Below are 19,344 nucleotides of genomic sequence, written 5' to 3'. Positions count from 1 at the left end.
GTGGTCATTTTTGCTGCTTACAGTTTTTACTTATCTATTACAGTTTTTGCAATAATAAACAAAAACAGTTGGTGAGCCACCCAGTTTCTACCTACTAGTATCAATTATAGTTTTAAGGTAATTAGCAAAATACAAAATGAGCCAAACATCAAATTCATTGGTAAGGGTGAATTCCTTAATGGACTTAGCGTCATCTGATAACTTTGGAAAATATGGAAATACGTAGATTCTGACATTCTGAGTATGTCTGCCCCTCAGTGTCAGATTTCCCCTATCTACTATGGTTTTCACTATGTAAAGCAAATAATTCATTTTTCCCTTATGTTTTAATTTTAGCCATGGTGGCCATGTATGTTGACTGACCGAAGGAAAAATAACAAACTTGTAATCCTAAGGATCATTAACCTACAAGGTTTAGTAGTTTAAGAACACAGGATCTTTGCTAAAATTGACAACAAACACAAAAATAGTCAAAAATTCGTCATTTAAGGGGCAATAACTCTTTAAGGATTCACTGAACAGTTTTGGATTGTTGCTACTTTTAGCCATAATGGCTATGTTTGCTGACCGAACGAAAACAAAAACACAAACTTTATAATTCATTAAAGAAATTGGTTCAGTAGTTGCAGGAGAACATCTTTGAAAAGTATATGACAGACACAAAAAAATAGTCCAAAATTGTTGTTTATGGCTTTATTCCTTAATTTAAGGATTTCGATTGTATTGGCAACTTTGTAGATTTTGTTTTACAGATAATTTTTTCTGTTTACAGTTTCTACCTATCTGTTATAGTTTTCGAGATAATTGGCAAAAGCACCTAACTTGGTAAAAAAATCGTTATTTACGAGCAGTTACTCCTTACAAGGAGTCATTCAATGGTTTTGGTCAAATTTGGATTTTATATTAATGCAGATCATTTTGCCATTTTAACAGATTCTATCTATCTACCCTGGGACTATTATACTAATATATTATGTCCCATATCTCCTTTGGTTTTTTAAGATAATGAATAGACCAAAACATGAAAATAAGTCTCAAATAATCATTAAACTCATTAAAGAGCAATAACTCAAGAAGGAGTCCTCTGGTCATTTTGGTGAAGGAAGAAGGTAATTTTTGACAGTCTGTGCATTTAGCCATGTCAGATGTTCCCCGGTTTTCAAGATGTAAGAAAATTAATGCATGTTACCCTTATATTCTATTTTTAGTCATGGTGGTCATGTGTGTTGGCTGAACGGGGAAAAACTGTATATGCTAAATTTCTATGGATCATTCACCACAAAGTTTGATTGATATTGGTTTACATCTAGTAGTTTCTGAGGAGAAGATCTTTGAAAAAGAATACGACGGACGACAAACGCCAAGTGATGGCAAAAGCTCACGTGCCATTTTAGTTCGGATGAGCTAAAAGACTCCACTTTATAGCAGGTTTCTTAAAAGGATTCAGTTTGATCCCAACTTGAAGTTTTAATGACAGACGACTGTGTACATGTCATGGACAAATCTCACCTGACCCTTTGCGTCAAATGAGCTGAAATGTACACTGAAATTACAACAAAACCTTCCTTTTGTATTCCAGTGTTTTTATTGCTATCGTCGACTTATAATACAGATTGTGTTCATCAATGGGAAACTATATACATTTTTTGAAGGAACAAATACTCTAGCACAAAAATGTATTCAAGATTATTCTGTAAATCGATTAAGCATTGTGTAATAGTTTATTATTTGAAGTACATAGGTACCTATTTATGAACTTTGGAAAGTTTTGATTTTGTGATAAGTGAAAGTGAAGGACCATGCATGATTCAGTATTTTTCTTTGTAAAAAAATGTGAATACTGTTTCATGGACTTTGAAATGAGATTTTTAAACCATTTTGAAAAATTGCGTTTTATTGTATATCTTTTTATGTTATTTTTTAAACATGTACTTTTCAATCATAATAAAATCTTGACAGATATTACATTTCAACTGGTTAGATTTAATTTGATTACCCAAACTTTACTTGTAATCATTGTCACCAATAATGTTTGGTCCATTTTTGTTCAGTCTATTGTGGCTCTGACGGAGTTACCGAAACCACAAATTAAATCTGGCAGTAGAACGAAGGTCACAAATAATACATGTATTATGTACTGACACGTTAATGATGATTTCTTCCTTTTCTATTTTCAATAAAACTCAAACCTAAAAAAATTGGAGAGTAATACATCATTATCTGTTTTATATCAGATATCATACTAAATGGTAGTCTTTAGAATTACTTATTAATTTCTCACGGTCTTTTGCTCCCTTTTACAGGCTGTAAATTATTTGTCACTCTTTTTTTTGTAAATTTTTCGTGAATACTTGGTTTTTAAAAATATGACAGCAGCTTCAGATTTGAGTCTTATTCATCAGTATTTAAAATTGTAACGTGTATCATATGAAGGATATTAATTTACTTATTAAGGAGATTATAAGCTTTTGATTGGTAGGAAGGTGAAAATCCGCCACCCATGAAACAAAACAAGTTACTTTTATCCCTTTCGTTTACAGAGGATACTTATATTTTCACGAAAAGTAATTTTCCTCTTTTATCCCTTTTTTTTGGAAAAACCTGTGTATTAAATATAAGACTTGTAACTAACTATAACACCACTGTCCCAGGTTAGGGGAGGGTTGAGCGCTCACAAACATGTTTATCCCCACCACATTCTTTATGTGCCTGTCCCAAGTCAGAAGCCTGTAGTTCGGTGGTTGTCGTTGGTTCATGTCTGTCAATTTCGTAAATTGTTTTGTTATGAATTAGGCCGATAGTTTTCTCAATTGAATTGTTGTACGGTTATCAATAATTGCTTACATCCACTTCATTTGAACTTTGATGGATAGTTGTCTCATTAAAAAAATTTATCGCAACTCCTTATTTTTATATTTAGCATGTACATCTTATAGTGTTGGCTGATGACTATGACATTATTGTTATTTGATAGCGAATCTATTTAAAATATATATCAAATATAAACAAGTAACACAATATTTAGTTCTAATGTTATATTTATTTTATAACTTCCAACAATATGTACATATATTCACATACTTTCAGTCAAATTTGTAAATTAAAGAATTAAAGATCTCGTTCTTTCTACTTCTAGTTTACACCAACTCTAATGTATCTCTTGACTACCGAAAACTATCCCTCACTCTCTCTCTCACTCTCTTATATACGCTTCGGCGTCTCCCAATACGTTTTCTATACACCACACACACTGATATCTTGAACAAACCCTAAATATGATTATTCTGAAACCAAACTCTAATGAATTTACTACAACCCCACCCCCCTCCCCCCCCCCGAAATAAAACTGCAATATGCCATTGAAGTCCGCTAACTGCTGCTTCAATTATTCCCTGGAACGTTGATGCAGCATTGCATAGTCCACATGGCATTAATGTATACTGAAAACGCAGTATTTTTTCTTGTCACTATCTTTCATTAGTATTTGATGACAAGCCATATCCAAGTCAGGTGATGAGAATCACTGAGATCCACAAAAAAAAACCCCATGTATTTTCAATCCTCGGTGTCGGATACACATCTGTTATTGTCTTTTCATTTAATTTCCGGTAATCCACACAAAGCCGCCATGATGAGTTTTTTTTTCTTTTTGTACTAAGATAATGCTAGCGGACCATGGACTACTTGATCTTTTTTTATACTTCTTCTGCACATACTCTATTTCATTTTCCAAAATGTTCCCCTTGAAAATTGGTACTCTTCTCGGGAGTTATTTGATTGATGTTTGATCGTGTAATTTATAGAATGCATCCCGCCAAAAGGATTTTAACGTTTTCCATTGGGACGTGCAATTACTCCTGGTATTGCATTAACACCTTCCAAGATTGATCGGTACCTTTTCGTGTGTTACTAAATTCTTTCAATCAAGAAACATCTTGTCCATATATTGAGGTAGCTGTGCATCTCTTGTATCTTTTCTCGACAATGTTTCTCTCTTCTTATAAACTTCCTTTAGATCAGATCCTATTTGTTCTACTTGTGACTGAAGACATTTATTGGAGTTGCGTTCTGGTCGACTTTTCGTTGAACAGACCTCTCAACTGTTTCAAGTGAGACATGTAACAACCATCAATGCCCTCAAGAATAGTTTGAGTGCTACTTGACATCTTTGAAGTATCCAGGATAAAATCTGATTTACTTTAGGTATGCCTCTTGGAACCGCCAGTCGCGACATGGCCTACTGCTCCGACTGATGCCCATTTAACTGTTGGTCGGTACCATCACTCCGTCGAACGGTGATGTTGGACACCATCGTCTCCATCTTCTGAACTTCATCCTTTTTCCTGCACCTCTCGACTGTATGACTCGTTTTGCCACAGTTACTCCAAGGTGGAAATTTAATCGTTTCTGTCGTCCATGCATATTTGTGTTTTGGCTTCTCTCTCTGTGCTTGGCAGAAATTTCTGCTCTCCGTATATTGCTTTCGTCATCGACTTCGTAGACATTTCTACAAACCACCTTACCAGCTTTTCGTTTATTCGTGGGCATCCATGTTTCTTGCATAGCACTTACCACTGCTTCCTAGAGAGTTTTTGGTTTAGTACGTCTTGTGGACATCCTTAAATTCCAACCATTTAAATTTAACATTGTTTTCAAAATAACGCAGAAAATCTGCCAAAATGTCTTTCCCTGTACCACTATAAATGTTCGCTTTGCTTGGGATTCTGACATTCTAGATTTTGTGATTGTCGGGAATGGATAACAGTCCGCGGTCGAACCAGTTCTATCGCGCATATGCGAATCATCATCTTTAAAGTTCAGTTCTTGACGTACCCAAGTTGGTTCTTGTAACTCTTTCAGTTGATTTGTTTTCTGTGTAATAAAAATTTCGTCTCCTCCATCAGGATTTTGATAATCAGTGAAATTAAAAATGTTATCATCAGTGTCATAGTTAGCAGAATCGAAGTCTGCTGTAAGCATCCAATGAGATCGTGATATGAATATTTAAAAGCAAACCACATAAATGCTATCAAAACACTAAAAACTATCCAAATTCATCCAAGAATAAATCTTTTCCAACAATTTTCATTATGAACAGTATTATACTTCATCGACTTTGGAATACTAGCAGCTAAACGTTCATCTTTCCATTTATCTGAGTACTTTGAATCTAACCACCGGTCGGTTTACCTAGTGGAGTTGATTTGGTTATCGGGGGAACCATCAGACCACCGACACGTGGTTAAAACCACACGTTGGTCCTTTGTTCTGACGGAAAATTGGCTGGATTCTTCTGTTGAGGATGTTCATTTCCTGCATTATCTTCCGGATAGCTCTTGGAAGAATAATAATGTTGTCTACGATCACTTGTTCTAACATTTGTGAAATCTATTGGAAATGTTGTATAACTGGTTCTATTTGAATCCATGTCTTCTGTTATTAAAAATAAAATCACCGTTAAAGTTAACCCCATTAGCACATTACGTTCCAAACTTGTTAATGCAAACATCCCACTGCTGCCTCTGTTCGTATAATGTCCATTTCAGTTGTTGTCCATTCGTTTGATGTGTTTTGTCATTTGATTTTGCCATGTGATTAGGGACTTTCCGATTGAATTTTCCTCGGAGTTCAGTATTTTTGTGATTTTACTTTTTTTTTATAGTGTTGGCTGATGACTATGACATGAATTTTATTTGATAGCGAATCTTTGTAAAATCAATATCAAATATAAACAAGTAACATAATATTTAGTTATGATAATATAATTATGTTATAACTTCCAACTAGTGTAGCAATATGTACACATATATATATATATGCATAAACTGATTGATATTTTAGTCTTAGATGCATGATATTTTTTACAAGTTGTTATTGGCTTTGAATTAGCTGTCAGTAACTGCGAGTACTCTCAGATCTCTACTTAGTGTCTTTTTGTTGTGGGGATGTTTAAGTACCCTGACACGTCCACTCTGTGTTTTTGTTACTTGTTTTTGAGCTTTGTATCTATCTGATGAGTTAAGCCCTTTTCAACTGATTTTTATAGTTTGTTCATTTGTTGTACTGTAACACCACTGTCCCAGGTTAGGGGGATGGTATGGTGCCCGCTAAAATGTTTAACCCCGCCACATTCTGTATGTACCTGTCCCAAGTCAGGAGCCTGTAATACAGTGGTTGTCGTTTGTTGCTATATATCATACCGGTATTTGTGTTTAGTTCATTATTTTGTACATCAATCAGGCCGTTAGTTTTCTCGTTTGAATTGTTTTATATTTTGTCATTTCGGGGCCTTTTATAGCTGACTATGCGGTATGGGCTTTGCTCATTGTTGAAGGCCGTACGGTGACCTATAGTTGTTAATTTCTGTGTCATTTGGTCTCTTGTGGAGAGTTGTCTAATTGGCAATCATACCACATCTTCTTATTTTTATATATACTCTCGTTCATTTTTGTAAATTAAAGAATGATCTCGATCTTTCTACTTCTAGCTTACACCAACGTTAATATATCTTCTGACTACCGAAAACTATATCTCACACTCTAAGATTCATTTATATACTGACTCTTGCTGGAGTCTCGGCTTTTCCTAAAAGTACGTACGTTCGTTCTCTCAGTAGAAACCGGGCTGAATACACCAACACACGGAAACGTTTAACAAACACTAAATCTAATCACTCTGATACCAAACTCTAATAAAATTACTACATAAGAATTTGTTCAATTTCATTGCCCTGCTTGAAAATCTAGCTGTAAATGGCTATTTTTGTGGGGATCTGTTCTAACATTGGTCTACTATATTTTTAACTTACGATTGCCTTTTGATAGTGATAAAAGTTATATGACATTGAAGATTAGTGTTTGCAGGGAGGAATAAGGAAATTTCTGGTATTTGTTCCAGATATGAGATTTGATATTACATTTGTATTATGTAATGAAATCTATATTACCTTTGTTGCTCAGAGCATAACAGCGTGGTGGATGTCTTAATAACACGAAATCAGTGTGCATTGCAAGTGCTCTAGTTAATATAAAAATAAGGAGATGTGGTATGATTACCAATGAGACTTTCCGTTTTTAATTTTCCTTGGAGTTCGGTATTTTTGTTATTTTACTTCTTATAAAAGGCCCGACATGAACAATATGGAAAATTATGGAAAAAAATCAATCGAGAAAACTAACTGCCTAATTCATAACAAAACAATTTACGAAAAACAAATATGACAGACATGAAACCAACGACAACCACAGAACTACAGGCTCCTGACTTGGGACAGGCACATAAAGAATGTGACGGGGTTAAACATGTTTGTGAGCGCTGAAACACAGAGTGGACGTGTCAGGGTACTTAAACATCCCCAAAACAAAATAGACACCAAGTACAGATCTGAGAGTACTCGAAGTTACCGACAACTAGTTCAAAGCCAATAACAACTAATGAAAAAATCGTGTAACCAAGACTAGAATGTCAATCAGTACACATCCAGCATCCAATGGATTTAGTGTAAAGATGGCATTAACAGTCAGAGAAAAACATGACCCTGTGCAATGCCAAAATATAGGTATCGACAGATTGTAGTACCGTGAGAGCGCATATGTGTATAACAATAATATCTAGTATGGTTTTAATTTTCTGATTACAAAATCAATATTTATTCCACTAAAAACAATATTTATTCATCTTATTACAGTGTTGAATAAGTAACCTTTCAGAATATGGTTATTTAAGGGCATACGATACAGTCTTGATCCCACGTTGATTTTTTTACGAAAATTTGCATACAAGCTATTTTACACTTAGTTAATTCCAATATGTTATCAAAAATATACCTTCATGTGCTAAATTTAGAGATAACTAGGGTCGAAATTTTAGACATTTACTTAAATTTTCGTTGTTTTTTTTGACATTTTTATCCTTTTGGACAGATCATAGATATAATAGCTATTATATCTATGGACAGACATACTTAACTTTTTTGTTTCAAAAGATAAACACATGCGGATTTTTGTAAAAATATTTGGAATATCGGCTTTACAAAAGTATGCTCTTAAATTGTGAAACAATTCTTTGAAAATAATTAATTTTTATTAAAATTTCATAATTTTGGTTAAAAAAAAAACTGCATTTTTTGCTGCATATATATCTAGTTAAAAAAATCATCGGTGATTTTTTCATAAAAATTGGAACAAATAATCTTCATACAGCATCAAGTCAAATGTCCTTTTAAAAAAGAGGGGTCCATGTACTCGTTTTCAATCTAATGATTAAAATCACTCGAAAAATGCATCTTTTCCCGATAGGTCGCCGTTTTAAGTCGCGAAAAAAACATGTTACGTTAGCAACGTCATTACCTTCCCAGTAACTGTATCGTATGGCCTTAAATTTCCGGGCTCGGTAAACAACATCACCGTAAAAATTAGGATGTGCTATTCTGTTTGAAATAAGTTTTCTTCATGTACAGGCAAGCTTGTATCTATGGATGGATTTAGTAAAGGTGTTGAGTAATTTGTGGTAACGAAATCCCTGACTTAATAATTTACGAGTAATACATAGATACGCTCATTGAAATCCAAAACATCACTACAGACACGAGCATAGCGAACGAGTTGGGATATAAGACGGTGCCAAAGGAACATCAACGTCCAAAAAAAGAAAATTAACAATAGAAGCGTCCTTTTTGTCGTAAATTTTTGTGTAAGAGTTTCTCGTGTAAAACTGAAATATCTAAATCTAGGAAAGGACAGTCATTGCTGTTAATATTTGATTTATTATATTAAGTTCCTTTCGGGAAATTTCGGCAGTATATTTAGAGAATTCTTGATTATTTAACGAAAAAATATCATCAAGATAATGGTAAGTGATGTTGAATTTATCAATTTTAAAAATGGAATTTAGACGGGTCTTAACTGAGTTTGGCCATAAACTGTGATTCATAACAGTACAGGATAAAGTCTTCTATTAAAGGGACAAAATTGGTGCCCATAGGAATACCTGCAACCTGTCTATAAACTTTATTGCCGAAACGTACAAAAATGTTGTCAAGGAGAAAAGTTACAGCTTTAATCATCTCATCGCACCTCCAGTAGGTATATCTAGCATATTTACCTTGATCAGAAACAGAGAAAAAGTTAGTTTACTTCTTATCAGACTGGGATGATTTTTTACAATTTAGTTCATCAATAGCTCAAGCAAGTTTCTTTCTCAGAGAATTAATTGGAAACTCCACAAGATGGCATTACAACTGTTCTACCAGACTCATTCTTAAATGGATTTGAAGTTAGACCTATAAGCTTCAATAGTATCATAGGGCCTTCTGTGGCCAAGAGGTTTAAGTAGTCGAACTACTGTATCACTAGAATGTCAACACTGAGGTTGTGAGTTCGAATCCCGCACGTGGCAGGTGCGCTCGGCTCCAATCTTAATTGACCAGGATTGTCAGTTTTCCTACCGAAGGTCGGTGGTTCTCTCGTGGCACCCAGCTTCCTCCACCAATACACCTTATCGCTATTCCCGGCTGACCCGAGAATCTGTCCCGCTTGAACTATTGACGTCATACAACAATCACTTTTCCATTGTGGCGTCAGATATTTTGTATTATGACGTCAAAATTTTACGGGAACCTGTGTGATGTCCAGTAATGGCGGACAAATAGCGATAAGGTGTATAAATACTGACCGCCACGAAATCGCACAACAGTGCTTAAAGTGACGTTAAACACCAATCAATCAATCGATAGTATCTTGAACAAATTTTGCCATGCGTTCTATTCATAAATCTCAAAGATTTAGCCTTTTTTAAATTAAATACATACAACTTTTACATTGAAATATGCATAGTAATAAAATTGAGAATGGAAATGGGGAATGTGTCAAAGAGATAACAACCCGACCATAGAACAGACAACAGCAGAAGGTCACCAACAGGTCTTCAATGCAGCTAGGACATGAATTTTACATTAGATTTTGATAAAATTTATACTTAGTTTGAAGATCAATAATTACTTAAGCAAGCTATAAGTTAAATGATTTAATCTTGCAAGTTATTTTGTTAGAGGTTGACTTTTTGTCGAAACAACAAAATAAGCATCCTTGATATGCCAAATGCTTTGTGTACATAAGTTTAACTTAAAAGAATCTCACGGAGTCAAAAAAAACCAAGGCCGGTTTGTTGATTTTTGATAGCGTTATGTCCTTGAAAATTATAAAATTGGTCCTTTTCAACTTCATACTTTATTTAGCCTGCTCAACTCTTTTGATTCCAGCATCAATGATGAGTATTTTGTAGACGAAACGCGCGTCTGGCATACAAAATTTTAAGACTGGTATCTATGATGAGTTTATTTGGAAAATCAGCAAAGTGGTCTTGTAATCCACTCACTGGTTTCGTTTCCCTTTGTATTTAAATATCTTAAGTAAGTTTGAACATAAGTCCAGCAGCACTTTTCACAAAAAGTCTTAAGAGTGAAATTACTCGTAAGTCATACACATTTCAGTATAACTTTAATCTTACGATCAATTTTAATCGTAAGATTTTTTGTGAAAAGAGTCGCAGATTCCGAATTGATATAAGAGTTAAACCCTTTAATAACTTTATAAATGGATAAGCAGAATTTTTAAGCTCTTCAATGATATCATGTTTTGCCGCAATAAAGTAAAGGAATTTTAGTACCTTGGGCGTCCATGTGAACGTGCATGTCTGCGTCCTGGTCCACAGATCTCAGAAACAAGTTGGTGAATCATCTTGTAATTTTGTATGTGTTTACATCTATAATGGTAGTCCTACTCTAATTTGCAAGGATATTTAAGTTATTTCATGGTAAAATTACTTTAGTTAGGTTAAGATCTGAGTTGATATTGGTCAAGTTTTACACTGAGGAACAAATCTGGATTACAGGCTCTTGACTTGGTACAGACACATAAATAATGTAACCTTGACATTTCATTTCAAAAACTGTCAATGAATACCTATGGATTTAGTTCTTGTCTGTTGAACCAAGATATCTGTTTTATAGATTTAGCCTGTGAACTGAGAAATATGCTTTTAGGATTTATTCGTCAGTGTTTTGTACATATGTTCTGTAGATTTAGTCCTTGTCCTTACATCTAACAGATTTCGTGCATGTGGATTGCGTATTTTTCACTGGACTAACCGTGTTATTTAAAAACCCTTTTACCTCCAAGTTCCTCCCTTTTCTCATTTCCTTTTTGAAGCACAGGAGTTCACATGGTTTTCACGGTTAGATCAGAGTCAAAGAGATACTTATACAGCGGCAGCGACGGCGTTAACTATTTGTTGGGGTCTATTTTGTTTTAAAGCTTTAAATCACAGAAGGTAGAAGACCTGGATGCTCCATACCTTGAGTACAGAGATGTCTCATGTTACGAAGTTTCCATCTGTCCATTGTCCTTGACCTTATTTTCATTGAACAGCGACTGCTTAGAAAAAACTAATGTTTTGTTGTCACTTGAATTTCTCCATTATAATGAGTAATAGGATAGCTATATTTGGTATATGGGATCCTTGCAAGGTATACTTGTCCGTCAGGCAGGGTTTGTCTGGCCTGGACCTCATGTTCATGGTTAATTGATAAGTGTTTACTTTTCATGGCTAAGTCATTTTCTCAGATACTATCAGCAATAGGTCAACTATAATTTTGTGAATGGAACAATTGCATGACCAGTGTATGTTGGTCTGGCAAGGTTCATACGACCATTTGCACAGATCAGTGATATTAAAAGTGAAAGTTTATATGATATTTGTATAAACTTTTATCTTAAAGTATGTCGACATAAATTCAATCGCAATCAGTAAAGCAGGCGAGACATATCTCAGTGTGTACACTCTTGTTTTGGTGAGGTTCGTTTTCACGGCTCAGTTTTCTGTGTTGTGTTTTGTGGACCATTGTTCGTATATTCGTCTTTGCCCTTTGACTACGGTAGTGTCGTTGTTGAAACATTGCAACTTTCAGGATTTCATTAAGCTCACAGTCGCAATAGGAATGCACAGCAGGAGAAAATACAAGCATACACATACAGTATACAGTAAATGGTAGACAGAATTCGACTTAGGATTATTTGTTTGTTTGGCCCTCTTGGTATCTTCTTACTTTTTGTCCCAAGTCAGTTAACTTCTTAACAATCTTTTGGGGTATCTATAATTTACTGTAATTCTAAAATGACATTTAAAATGTTGAACAAAAGAAGATATTTAGTTCATCAAAGGTGGTCCTTTTGTGTTATCCTATTTAATACACTGACTCATTGTCAAAAAAGATCTAACTTTATATAAATTATATTGTGATACACGTCTTACTTATTTTCTCAGGTATTGTTTTCACCTGCATTTAGACCGGTGTATTTACTTATGTCATGCATCACTAATAACGATTTGTTGTATTTCAATTATTTATCAAAAATAAGGTCACTCAGAGCATTACATGAAGTATGTCATTTTGATCTAAAGGTTTTTGATTTATCACCTGGTATACGAATGTGTATTGACAGTCCTAACCATGTGCTTTTGTTATGCGCAGACAAGTTTTAGCTTGTGAGTATCTTTGCGCAGGTCGTGAACTTCGAGAAGTTGGGAAAGTTGTACGGGTGTATTGCCAAAAATGGATTTAAAGTGACAGGATTGACTTTTGACGATATATCAACTTATTCAGACTTAATTAAGAACAATAATTTACATTTTGGATTTATATTTCTAATGTTTAGTGTAGGGAGAAGTAAAATTATATATTATTTCCCATTCTCACGGATCTACCCGGATTTCCTTATGTTTACAAGTTTATTTTTTACAAGTTGATAAAAATATGTGTTTAACGATATCTCGTTATAAATCGCTCTGAGCCTGGGAAAAAATGAAAGAATTTGCATTTCTTTTTGTTGTCACCTGTGCTTCTCACCTGGTCAATTCAGGTAAGTAAAACAAATTGTTTGTAATATAGATATCAAAGTACACCATAGACAAATAGACTACCTTGTTTATTGATATTTATAAATAAATAATTAAAATGAAATTTAATTTTCTTCTTCATGTATTGTTTTTTTTGTAATATATGCCTAACAAAGAAAGAATGATATTTTGATGTTGTTTATTCTGAGATGTTTTTATTTTGTTTTCTTTTTGGGATTATTTTTTAATTTCATTTTAAAGAATCATTGTTAATCAAAGATTCTAATTGTTATTATTTTGTCATGACTATTCTCAGCAATGAGCTACATAACTGGCTGAATACAATATGATGATGATGATATTGAATTGCCAGTATTTTTGTAATCATTTAAACAGTATTTATTTGTTTTTAATCATTTTTAATTATTAACAATCAGTATGTATGTTAGATTGCATGTGTTGTTTGTGTTGATATTGTATGAACTTCGTGATTTGTATTGATTTATATGCTCTATATGGACCCTTTAATTATTAGGAATAAAGACATTTCATTTACAGTAAAGTTTCTTTGGAAATTATTAAGGTCACATTTAGACCTCCTTGATTATATCAAATTAAAACAAATCAAATGTTTATTGACTTAAAAATTTCTTACAGCAAGTTTGTGACAAGAACATATATATAAAATAAGTAGACATTGTCTCATTGGCAATCATACCACATCTCCTTATTTTTATATACAAATGAAAATTCACAAATGCAAGTAAATAGTGAGAGTCCCCTGTCTACTACTTTCTAATGACATTTTAATGAAGGACCCTTTTTATATACTTGTGATGGTATTGTTAGATGTAGTATTAAAATCATCTTTTCTTTAGCAGAAAAATATTGATCATAAATGTTTCTCTCCAAATCACTGAAGAAAAAAAAATTTGTCAGATCCCTTATTAAATATACATTCTAATAAAAATGTTTTTCATCTATTAATATGTTACAGTTCAGGCATAATCTCTGCTCTCTTAAGATAAAAAAAATATATAGATGTTTAGTAAAAAATATAAATCAAATATATACTAGCTACCAGTACATTAATTTTTTTAAGGATAAAAAAAATTCAGATGACTTCAAATTCTGTTTTTTTTTTCTTTATTTCATTAATATGGCTGAATTTTAAATGCAAAAAAATAAAAATAGGAATATATTTATGATCACATATATATATGTTCATAAATATTTTTCTTGAGTGGAAGGCTGTTTTTATAAGGCCTGAGAATATCACACCACTTCTTTTGACATGCTTTGTTTACCTGAATTTTAACACAGTTGGAATTTTCTGCAGAATGTGCAGTGGTTGGTAGATCTCCAGACAAAAAATATTTTACAAAAGTAGCGAAGTCAATAAAGAAATGTGACTATAAGAAAAGATTCATGACAGTTCTTTGGGCTAATACAATCAAAGGTTACACAATATTGGAGTTTATTGTCAATAGTTTAGATTTATATATTATCTATATATCGTTCTTGCTTAAATGGATTGATTGAAACTTGAGAATTCTTTTAACTACCAAAGAGTGACAATTAATATTCAAACATTTGGCAAAGAACTCTTTATCAAAATAATCTTCTGAAAGGGTGTTGTCCTTAAAATAATTTTCATTTGAAATGATCTGTAGATCCATTTCAAATTTTAATTTCAAGTTTGTAAATTAATAGTTGGTAAGACTAAAGTTTTGTTCTCAAATAAAAAAAGTAGGCTGTACAATGAAAATTATATTGGGTGTGACTTAGATTGAATAATGCTGTTTTTTTTTTACTTTTTATTGATAATCATAATTGACTGAAAATTTGTAAAAAAAAATTTTTAATTTCATTTTGAATTTCTGAGATCCAGTCTTGTCAATATATGTTAACTTTTTAATTCAAATATTTTTTTTATATTTTCATTTTTCAGTAATGACATTTGCCTTTGAATTTCAATTTAATTACATCAGTGGAACTAATTTGATTCTGAACTCAAATTTTAATGATCTCCCTTATTGACACTGTCTTCAGTTCTCATAGTATTTGAATCACATCAGCTTTGTTGATTATCAATTTGTAACCCAGAAAAAAATCCATAACTGTAATTTTTTTAATGGAAAAGAGAGGGTAATATGATGCATCAATTTAGTACTCACTATATTCAGATGAAAGAAACAAAAGGCAATTTAGAAACAGCATATATACTACTGTACTTCATCCCAATGTCACAATGAGACCTTCAACATTGAGCACAAACTCTCACTGCACTGCATATTTAAGATGGCCCTTCGTAGGGGTGCAATCTGGCGTCATCATTGTATTGAAGAACACAGCTCTAAGGTGATAACAACAAATTATAGATTATATCTGCAAAGAAATCTAACAAAAACTTCCTTTTTTAGGGAGAGATCAACCATAATTTTGATTGTGATTTGTTAAATTACAATATTTTTTCTGCAAAATCCCAAGCAACTGCAGATAATTATATGGTACATACTTGGCTCTGGAAAATGCCAAGATGCAGATAGTCCTGAATAGGGTTGAAATAGTTGCCACTGGACATTAAGCAAGCAATCAACAAAGAAGGAGTGTTTTAAATGCAATATTCCTTTTATATATAATTTGGTTTTTGTTTGACACATGTACATCATTCCCATATCTTCTTTTCCCCTTTTAACAAAGTCAGCACCTACAATAATCTGAATTCCTTTTGTGTTTTATTTTTTGTTATTACCTGTAAACACAGTGATCATTCATTTTAAGAAATATTGAAAATATTATGTTGATAATCAAATCAAAAAAAATTTACTGAGGAAAAAATCAAAAGTTGGTAGAATTTGATGTGAAATGAGTTGCTTGATAGCATTTTTTTTTGTTTTGAAGTTGTTAAGTTATTATTTTTTGACTTAAATTTAAAAAAAATCTCTGAATGTAGAAACTAATGCATGTGCATTCTTAAAGGGAAATAACTCAAATAATTAATTATACTACGTTATAAACTAATTATATGCACTGACAGTACAATTTATTTTAAAGATATCTTAAAGATGTGGGCTAAAATATAGTTGGGATGGGATTGTTATATAATCATACAGCAGATTTTGTTTTATAAAGTTTGCTGAAATTCAATAAATAAGATGCTTCCCAAGGATAGGTTATTTGCTTATTATCATTGTGCATTATTGTACCTCAAAATATATTTAAACAAGTAACTTCTTTGGGATTGATTATGCAGACTTTAGGTATAAGTACTAGCCATATAGACAATTATTTATTGGATAGTTCTATTTATGAAGTAGATTGCATAATTAATATGACTTAAGATGAGATTTCTGTAGAAAATTTTTGGTCCCATATATATATAACTTTAATTCAGAAAATTGTTGTATGTAAAACAGCATTATCACTGGGCTGAAATAAGAGGCACTCAACCTAATTTAATAAAAATTATGACGATTTTATTGTCATGTTTTGATCAAGAAGGCAAAAGAAAGAGTCTTGAATAAATATCCATGTATGGGTTAGACTGTTAAAAATAGTGACAAGGTGTCTTGATTATAAATTATATTAGATTTAGTTGCCTGTACTTGTAACATATTAAAGTTTCTAGATTTTATTAGGGTGCAGACCTAATCAGATAAAAATAATGTTATATATGATTGTATACTGGTACATTTATTGCTAAGAGAACATGATTTACCTTTGAAATTTTAATTTAACAACTCCTTTGATGTCTTCATACCTTTATCACTAGAAAAAATAACCTGGCGATGATAAGCCCTGATTTGTAAGGGCATGGTTAAAAAATGAGCCAGAAATTAGTTTTAAACTTCAAAAACACCTTTTATTTCACTTTATTATTAATCTTTTGTGACAGTATCATATCTTCTATATATATTTCACATTAACAATTAAGATGTAAAATGAAATATGCGAATGCAGAAATTTGTCTGAAATATCAGACATTGTCAGAGGCTTTTGGTATTAAAAAAATATCTTTTTTCTTGAAAGGGTGAGACAACTATAGACATATGATAAAGAGCATTACTTCAATTGTTTAGTCCCCTGAAAAAATTATAGATCTATTAAATTACATATCTTATACTCAGTCTGGTTAAGGTCAATTTTGAAAAATTTTACACATGAAAAAAAAAGGCATTCATATAGTTGTAGGTGTCACTTTTTTTGTCAGAGCAATCTTATTTTTTAATCTTTCGTATTTTGTTTTCTTGTGTAGCCTTCTTTTTATATTCACTACATTCAAGCATATTTACTGAGGTCCCTGTACCCATAGGACAGTCAGACAGGGTTCATGAAGTAGAGTAAGCCATGGAAATATTTTTGAATGGTAGCAAACACAGTTTGATCATGTGCCATTCCTTATCTTTTCTGTATATGAAAGGGGTATTCTGTGGGTAGCTTGCTGGCTGTTTGACTGTTTTATTTTAAATTGAATATAAAAATAAGAAGTTATGGTATGATTGCTAATGAGACAACTCTCCACAAGAGACCAAATGACACATAAATTAACAACTATATGTTTATGAAAGGTATGAGAGATTTAGGGACTTGGAAAAACTAGTTTCAACATTCTACATTTTGTGCATATACCTAGTCAGACTTTTTGTGATGTATTTTTTGTTTTTGTGCTTGTGTGTGTGTTCTCTCTTTTTTGGTCTTTGGTTGTTGGTAATTTGTCCAATGTATGGGTATTTGTTAATTTGTGTTTTCTTTTATGTATGGATGTATTATAAGTTCCAAAAAGTTGAAGAAATTCTTGAACGTTTAGGTGGTTTACTTGATAAAAAATAGAACATTCACTTTAAATCTTTGAAGTCAAATATTGTCTTTTTGTGAGGTAAAAACTTTTAGGAAAACTTCATATTTCCTTTAATGGTGGCAATTCATGGATCTTGTAAATTTCCAGAAATTGTATAGATGATAGACCAATTGTTGTAGTTGAAAACATCTTTACATTTTGATATATTGTATTTAAAATTTAAGGATTCTGTATGGCAAAACACTACACACTTTTTCTTTGATGTTTTTGAACAAGCTGACATGTTTGTGAACCAGCAAAAGTTTTCTTAAGTTTGTAATGATGACATATTTTACTCTTTTATAAATAAAGCAAGTATATTTACTATAAGCAAGTAATCCAGTCCTATATATATGAACTGGGAGGTCAATATAGTCTTAGGAGGTAAAATTTAATGTTTACTTTCTTGACAATTTCATTACAAAACTGAGAAAATTGTGTGTTTTAATATTTATTTTGATCTTGAATCTTTCAGTTTTTATGCCATTAAATGATCATATTGTTGTATATTTCCATTTTAAATAGAGTGTTGTGAAATAAAATTGGTATAACAGTATGCTAATTAGGACCCCTTGTGAGTTGAAGAACATAGTTTTAAATGATGTGATATTTAGAACTGGGACAGATTTAAGAGAATGGCCTATAGTAGCACTCAACAGAGGAAATATTTGCCCAGTTTTAAGTCTGAAGTGTTAATATAAACTCCAGGAGAACTGTGAGCAAACAAAGACATGGTCCAATATGAATATACCTTTGTACATGACCTGGCATTTTATATTGATGTAAAGTTTAGCCCATCCTTTGTACCTTATGGATTTGATTCTTTGCTAATCTAAATAGTATCCCTTTGTTATAAAGAAATTTCTGTGCGAATAAATTACAAATATTTGTTTATGTTTGAAAAAAGGAAAAACTTACATAACTTAATCAACCAGACTTTTCTTTTGGTATTTTTTGATACAATCAAGGTACCATTTTTCCAAGGTGAAATAGTACACCTGCTCCAAAAGAGTAAAGACTAGTCTATAGCTTTCATCAATACATTTCACTCTGGTTTACAAGAAGTCTCATCTTTAATATACTTCCTCTAGAGTTTATCAATATGCAACTTGTCCGGTACTATTGACAGGGGCAATGCATATATTCAGTTTAGGTTATAGTTTGAGTGGTCATGATAAAGCAGAACATTTAAGAATTGATTTTTTATGCCCCCGCCAGCAACTGAAATTTGGGGGGGATATTGTTTTACCCCTGTCTGTCCGTCCTTCTGTCTGTCCTTCCGTCCATCCTTCCATCCGTCCTTCCCATTATGGGTATATAGCTATTCCAGATAACTCCTCCTACAGTTTGAATGCTAGGAAGTTTTCACTTTGCTGGCTGTTTGTAGTACTTTGTATATATATTGAAGGTGTGCATGTGGTCAGGGTTTTGGTTTTTATTTATATTTGATCTTTTGGGAGATAGTTGAACTTTGTCATTTTTTGGAGTATTTACTTGCATAAGAGGTGCATAGCGTTTCCAGTTAACTCCTCCTACAGTTTGAATGCTAGGAAATTTTCACTTTGCTGTCTGTTTGTATATATATTGAAGGTGTTCATGTGATGAGGGTT

The 19,344-nt window shown here is 32.5% G+C and overlaps 1 protein-coding gene and 1 long non-coding RNA gene across 2 annotated transcripts in view; one reads left to right on the top strand and one right to left on the bottom strand.

Moving 5' to 3' along the window:
- Window positions 1–19,344, bottom strand: part of LOC127733052 (uncharacterized) — a 146,181-nt gene that overhangs the window by 32,874 nt on the left and 93,963 nt on the right. The window lies entirely within an intron of this gene.
- The window catches only part of LOC127732900 (muscle, skeletal receptor tyrosine protein kinase-like), a 56,885-nt gene continuing 50,035 nt past the window's right edge, over window positions 12,495–19,344 (top strand). Inside the window, exon 1 of the mRNA XM_052242110.1 lies at window positions 12,495–12,917. Coding sequence (XP_052098070.1) covers window positions 12,860–12,917 — 58 coding nt within the window. The 5' untranslated portion in view covers window positions 12,495–12,859. The remainder of the gene's footprint in view (window positions 12,918–19,344) is intronic.

Source organism: Mytilus californianus, unplaced genomic scaffold, assembly GCF_021869535.1.
Source record: "Mytilus californianus isolate M0D057914Y unplaced genomic scaffold, xbMytCali1.0.p SCAF_1, whole genome shotgun sequence".
NCBI lineage: Eukaryota > Metazoa > Mollusca > Bivalvia > Mytilida > Mytilidae > Mytilus > Mytilus californianus.
The sequence above is the reverse complement of the archived record's forward strand: the minus strand, read 5'-3'. Positions and strand labels throughout refer to the sequence as shown.